The following is a 7,230-nucleotide window of genomic DNA, read 5'->3' on the forward strand; positions in this document are numbered from 1 at the left end:
CATACTATTGAAATAAATACAATGTGATTTATTTATAAATGAGAACAAATTAACAGTGAATAGTATTTCAGAAGTTAAAAAGGTGACACTAGTTGTACTGAATACACAACCTTTTATTTTTCTTCAAATTTGGAGTTTTTTAATTATACAAAGATGACAAGTCAAATTTTGTAACCTAAAAATATTTACTTATTAAAACTATATTAATACTTTCATAAACTATACAAAAAAGAATGAGACAAACATGTGCATTTATAGAACTGCATGTCAGTCATGCCAGATCCCTGGGGAGGGAATTCCCAGCACAACCTCATCTGTCTGTGAGGACACAGAGCAATTCTCGTTTAGACATACACATTCATTTGCTTGTCCAGCACAGTCAGTCCTCTACCTCTTGATGGTTTCCTTCTGCTATGAACGTGCATGTCCAGTTGTCTGCTTCTTACAGCAGACATTTACCTAAAAGAAAGCATTATAATAAGTTAATAGTTATTAATTTGGATCTGCACAAAAAAGTCCAACTATCTTTTTTTTTTTTTACCTGTTTTCAAAAGACACTTTGATAATAAAATTCAACAAATTTTTCAAGGGTTGAGATATTTTTCCATACAAGATGTCTGAATAATTACAAAATGTTGGGCAACTTCTGTTTTCCTAAAGAAAACTTCCCTAGGAAGGTATTTTCAAAACGAAATCTCTGCACAGTAATTTCAGATTTCACGTTACCTTCCTCATCCACCAGCCATTGGAGGAGGACTAGGGCCACGCAGATGATTAATTCGACCCATTCTTCTGGGAGGGTTTCCTGGTGGCCTAAAAGAAAAATTTCTACTGTTTAGTAGACATCAAGTGGTTCCTTTCAAACACTCAAACAGACCCTCTTCTCTATTTAAAATAGGAATTACCAACTAGGTCAGGAGTTGAGAAAATTCAAACCCCTACAGGGACCAGACACTTAATGCACATGAGGAGGTGGGTCAAGCAAGGACTGCGATGGCCTGAACAGTGTCTCCTGTAAATAAATGCCCAACTGAAACTCCGCTCCATGGAAGTGCTGCTTGATCTTCTCTGGTGTTTCTTAGCAGTGGAAATCCAGATTCTACAGTGAAAATCTCTAGATTTAATGTTGGTCATCAGTTTCAGCCTCTAATTTAGACTTTGCCCAGAGGATATTTGATATACATTTTAGCTTTATCAAATTGACTCTGGTTATGAAATCAGAAGCAACTTGATTTAATTTACGGTAATGCATTAATCTTGTGAAATAGAATTTAAACCTTTTATTTCCATGAGCCAAACTATATCTATCTATCCATAATATCTAATTTAATTAAAATTACAGACTGGTAAAAATATCTATTATCAACTTAGAAAGCTCTACCCTCTTCCATCATCATATCTGGAATCAGAGGAGTTTCCGTAGCCTCTTCTCTTTTTCACATCTTGCTGAAGCAGAGTCTTGAAACTGAAACAAGGGGCAGAAAACAACAGAAATACCGCTTTCAACATAAAATGTATTTCCATGGTTTCAATTATATCTGTGAGAAGATAACTAAAACCAACTTAGTTCCAACCCCACATTTTTCAAAGCCAGCTGGACAGCACCATCTAGCACGAGCACATGTCTGCATTTGTGCCATGTTCCGGGCAAAAGCTACCATTCCTGTCCTTCATATGTGCTAATAACTCTCCTTGACGGAGTCTAGGAGTGACTCTGAAACGAGAGCCATGCCCAACTTCCTCCCTCCACTCTACGTCAGCTGTCAAGTCCCAGAGTCTGTTTTCACAGCATTGCACATTCATTTCCCCTGCACTTCTCCAGCCAACAGCCTACTTGATGGTACCTTGCTGAGGGAGGAGCCCAAGGTAGTATGCTAGAGACACAGGGCTTCTGGGAATCCATTTGGATGGAATTTTATTGGTAGAGGGAGACGAATTTAAGGTAAAACAATGTTTTTTTTTTTAAGTTGGTTTATTTATTTGCTTCCTTATTGATTCATTCATTCATTCATTCATTCATTCATTCATTCAGAGAGACCATGAGCAGGGGAAGGGCAGAGAGGAAGGCGAGAGAATCTCAAGCAACCTCTGTGCTGTTAGCATAGAGCCCAGTGCAGGGCTCGAAATCATGAACCATGAGGTCATGACCTGAGCCGAAACCAAGAGACAGCCACTTAAGGGGCGGAGCCACCCAGGAGCCCCTAAACCAATACTTTAAATAAACAACAGAGAGTAGGCGAAGCTTGTAAGAGACTTTAGTGAAGTTTTGCGGTAGGCAAATTAAGGACCCTCTGTCCCATTGTATTTTTCTATGGAACCATCTCTTCCATTTTTTCTTTAACCCCTTTAAACTTATGCTACATGCAGCCATCAGATTATTTTTCTACACCACAGCTACAATCCAATTAAGTGTAAAGATCGCAGTCTGCTATTCAAACTTTGCCGTCTTTCCTGTGTTTTTTCCACCTTCCACAATCACATCCAACCCAATACCCATTGTAATATGAATTAGAGTCAATAAAGGAAGGGGCGATCTCTCATATCTCTGCATCCCTGCAGTTCTCTGCTATGTGACATTCAAACGTATATTCAAACTTAGCATGAGTAAGACTTGTTGGTAATTGATGAATAATTTTTACAAAACAGCATGGGAAAGACCAGAAAAATGCATTTAACTAAGAATTGCTTGGACTTATAGTAAAGTTTAAGTTTTTGTCTCCTGTATTGATTTTAACAATTGAAAAAGCAACTTTACTCCTTGGGATATTTTTTTATCAAGATCCAATTCCCCTTGTTTGTTTATTGTACAATATGGAATAAAAGCTGCACATATCCATTACAGCTGGAATAGTAGAGAGAAAGTGAGGCACTGTCATTTGGCATTAGAATACGGAGGCCTGGCTCCAGAGCTGCAGACTGAAATCGTTACCACTAAGGCTAAGACACAGTCAAGCTTTACTAACTCCACTATCAGATTCATACTCGTAAGATGTTTGGGGGCAGCTTCATCACCAAAGAAGTCTTCATTTCCCTTAGAAGAGCTAATGATAAATAATAAAAAACTTACAATTAAAAACTGCTTCAGGAAAGCTCAGCTTGTGTAAGATACTCCACATAATGTATCCAATGTATTTCCGTTAACTGAAATATCAGGGCTATTAAGAACATTATTAATTATTACACTTACAACAAAACCACGAACTCAGCTATTCCCCAAAAGAAATCTGTTATCAAAGATAATCTCCATGGGGACTGACTCCGGCTGTCCAACACTTGTCCTACAGACAAGAAAAAAGAAACTTCAGTTAGTGCTACAAATCCCTGACACAAGATATATTACAATTAATCACTTAGGAAACATGAGACTCAGTTTTCGACTTGTTCACTGTTCAGATGCTCAGCACAAGGAAAGGTCTGTTCTATGTACATCCTTCTAAGGAAGGGTTCAGGGAAGTAAAGCTCAATGACCTAGGGGTCATACTTTTAATACGTCAAATGCCTTCCTATGTTCTTAATTTTGGTGAGTTACACTTCAAGTATTTTTTCTCTTTTTCAATTGCGGTAAAATAGGCTTTAAAATTTTCCATTTTAACCATTTTTTTTTTCCATTTTAACCATTTTTAAGTGTACAGCTCTATGGCATTAAGTACATTCACACTGTTGTACAACGTTCACCATCATCCATCTCCAGAACTTTTTTACCTTCCCCAACTGAAACTCTGTACCCATTCAACACCAACTCCCCTTTTCTCCCTTCTCCTAGTCCCTGGCAACCACCATTCTACTTTGTCTCTATGAATTTGACTGCTCTAGGAACCTCATTATGAGGAATCATACGGTATTCTGACTTTGGTGGTAGGCTTTGGTCTTCAAGTTTCATCCATGTTGTAAATGTGTCAAAATCTCCTTCTTTTTTAAGGCTGATTCATATCGCATCATATGTATGTACCACATTTCGCTCATGCATGTGTACATCATTGGGTTGCTTCCACCTACTGGCTGTTGACAATGCTAGCATGAATGAATACTGGTGCATGAATCTCTTTATTCAAGTATTTTGAAGAAACAAATGGAATGAGTGAATATAAAAAATGTTTACACTACTTCCATCTTCCTAAATGTGTTCAAAATATTTCTTTTCACCTGCAAAGTCTCTTTCCTGGATTAAAAAAAAATTATACACACTCTTACAATTGTTTAGAATCAGTTATGTTAAAATTTTCAGACATCAAAGAATTTGTGTGCTCTAAGTATGAAAGAGAATTTGCCTTGTTCATTAAAATAACCACATTTTTCTGTAACGGGATGCTGTTGATTCCAATTATAGACTCCAGTTTTATCTTAAGCACAAACAAACCTATTTTTCAAACCACTTTAAATAATGGAAGCTACAACATGAAAGTTAGTTCTCTAAGGTTTTTAGCCTTGCAAATCAAGAGGTCAGAATATTTTGGGAGAAGAACTACCTGCCAACCTCTCCTCTCCATTTGCTCAAGGGCTTCCCCATACTCACTTTCACCCCCTCAATCAGGGTCTACAATTCCTCTTTCTTTGACAGTCTTTCAGGGATTCACTTGGACCTGAGCTCTCAAGGGAGCTATTGAGAAAAAAGGGATACACTTCAAGACAGAGCGTGGCTGCCTCTTACTAGCTCTGCTTCGTTGGCTGGTGGGACATTTTCCTTCTCTGAAAAGAAGTATTCCCAGGCTAGTAATATAGGATTATTGAAAAAGAAGTCATTTGACAGTAAGAAAAATGTTTTGCTGACTGTAAAGTGCTGATAAATTCAGTCCTTCTAAAAGAGATTTAACTAGAACATACCAATTCTCTTTGTGATTCTAAGGAACGCTTTGCAATGTTCTACCTCACGTTTGGTACTTTCTCTCCTAGTTTCTGAAGGCAGAAACCTCCCCTCCCAACATATGCAGAAGGAAATAACTTGCTCGGATGCAGCTGGCATTTCTCAACTATAAAAGTGAGATAAAAGAACTTAAGGGGAACCTTGTGTTATTTATGTGGATCCAATAGGCCAATGCATACACAGAAAGACCCACTACAAAGAATTACTCAATAATGCATAAATAGAAGCTGCCAGCCTTACCCACAAAGGATATAACACAAAGTCTGCAAGTGCCCAAAATAAGATGAAACTTTAATGCTTTTGTTTAGTGTCCATAAACCTACTTGTTTCAAAGATTAAAAAAGAAAAAAAATTAAGTTTATTTATTTTAGAGGGGTGCCTGGGTGGCTCAGTCGGTTAAATGTCCGGCATCTGACTTGGGCTCAGGTCATGGTCTCCCGATTTGTGAGTTCGAGCCCCGCATCGGGCACTGTCTGACAGCTGGGAGCCTGGAGCCTGCTTCAGATTCTGTGTCTCCCTCTCTCTCTGCTCCTCTCCTGCTCTCACTCTGTCTCTCTCTCCTTCAAAAGTAAATAAACACTAAAGCTTATTTATTTTGAGAGAGAGAGAGAGAGAGAGAGAGAGGATCCCAAGCAGGTGCTGCGCTTGGGGGGGGGGGGAGGGGGGAGAGCTAGGGGGTGGGGGGTTTTAACTCAGGAACTGTGAGATCATGCCCAGAGCCCAAATCAAGAGTGGGATGCTCAACAGACTGAGCCATCCAGGTGCCCCTCAAAGATTTTTAATTGGGAGAAGAGGAGGCAGAGATTTTGAAGAGCAAAGAAATGCAAAGTGCACCCAGCCAGACTTCTCCCCATCACACCTTAATCATCTCTGAAGACGGATGATTCAAATGGAACAAGGACGTCCCTAGCTCCAGTGATCCTACTGGTTAAGATTGCACTAAGGCATTGATTCCACCTGAGTCAAACAGGTGGGCGGGCGCTTTGGGCAGCGGTCTGACCCAGTGATCTTGTGTCCTTCCTTTCCAGACACTTTCTTCGTGGAGTCTCTGAATTAAGCCTCTTCTCTGATTCTCTACTCCAGGAACAGTTACCTTTGTTCCTACAGGGGGCGGGGCTTCTCCCTGTGCCCCTTGGAATTAGGGCAAAACAACTGCGTGTGTGACTAGCCACCTACTCCTGGCGGGTGGAGGCGGGGGGGGGGGGGGGAAGCCTATCCAATTTTTAAGTTTATTTATTTATTTTGAGAAAGAGAGAGCAAGCAGGGGAGGTGCAGACAGAGAGAGAGAATCCTACGCTGGCTCTGCGCTGTGTCAGCCTAGAGCTCGAGATGGGGCTCGATCTCTCAGTTCGTGAGCAGTGAGATGGAAATCAAGAATCGGACCTTAAACGACTGTGCCACCCAGGTGCCCCCTTATCCTATATATCTAGTTCTCTTTACAGGTTTTAGAGAAAGACCGGCTAGTAGATACCAGCAAGGACCCTGACGACAGTCGCCTCCCTTCGTCTGTGATGCTGAGCAACCTAGTGGACCTTGCTGCGCGTCAGTCCTCACCCCTAAACGGGACAATAAACTACTACGTGAATAGGGCTGCCACAGAGGCTGAATGGGTTGATCGGGAAGAGCGCTATCACTGCGCCCCAAACACAGGCACTGCGCAGACGGTGTCGACCCTGTTGTCATGCCTCGTCAAACACGCGAAAGCCCACGTTCGCGAGACCCACAGTCAGAAGCTGGGCGAGGGCGCCGGGCAGCCGGCACCGTCGTCACCACCGGGACCTCGGCCCCCGCCCGCGGGCTCAGGGACGCTCGGCTGACGCGGCGCAGGCCCGGGCGACTCCGGGAAAGTCGGGCCGGCGGGCGAGGATGGAAGAAACCCGGGTCGGCCCTCGCAGGCCAGCGGTCGCCCTCGCGGACCCTGCGACTCACCATTCGAGATGTAAACCATCTTTGCCCCTTGTTCCCCGCCTCCGTAGCGACTGAGGGGCTTGGCCCCTCTCGGCCCCGGTATCTCCCTCCGCGACCCGCCCTCGGACGTCACAGCCCACGGGTGCACACAATGGCGACGGAGGAAGGAGGTGGACGGAGCCCATTGGCTGCTGGAAGGGGGACGCGCGTGACTGGCGGCTTTTTTTTTTTTTTTTTTTTTTGCTTCGTCACGCCGGCAACTTCCGGTAGAGCGAGGGCTGCCGGTCAGGTAAGCGGAAATGATGTTTGGGATTTTAACCCGTAAACGCGCGCTTTCCTGTCTCCTTTTGGGTTTGAGCTCGAGGAGCTCGTTTGCCCCGCACGGTGAAGAAAGGCTATATTCTAGTTGCTTGATGGGCCCGTGGGTCCAGGTTCGGGAATGCGAAGCTGCTCTATGTGCG

General features: G+C 42.7%; 1 protein-coding gene across 1 annotated transcript; it reads right to left on the bottom strand.

Moving 5' to 3' along the window:
* Nucleotides 1–722: 722 nt before the first annotated feature.
* On the bottom strand, nt 723–6,939 carry SELENOK (selenoprotein K). The gene is made up of 4 exons (XM_053447919.1): nt 6,791–6,939; nt 3,188–3,278; nt 1,382–1,465; nt 723–813 (listed from the first exon to the last, which is right to left on the bottom strand). The coding sequence occupies exons 1-4, from the start codon at nt 6,807–6,809 to the stop codon at nt 723–725; spliced, it is 285 nt and encodes a 94-aa protein (XP_053303894.1). The 5' UTR covers nt 6,810–6,939.
* Nucleotides 6,940–7,230: the final 291 nt, after the last annotated feature.

The sequence above is a fragment of the Prionailurus viverrinus genome, chromosome A2, assembly GCF_022837055.1.
Source record: "Prionailurus viverrinus isolate Anna chromosome A2, UM_Priviv_1.0, whole genome shotgun sequence".
Classification (NCBI taxonomy): Eukaryota; Metazoa; Chordata; class Mammalia; order Carnivora; family Felidae; genus Prionailurus; species Prionailurus viverrinus.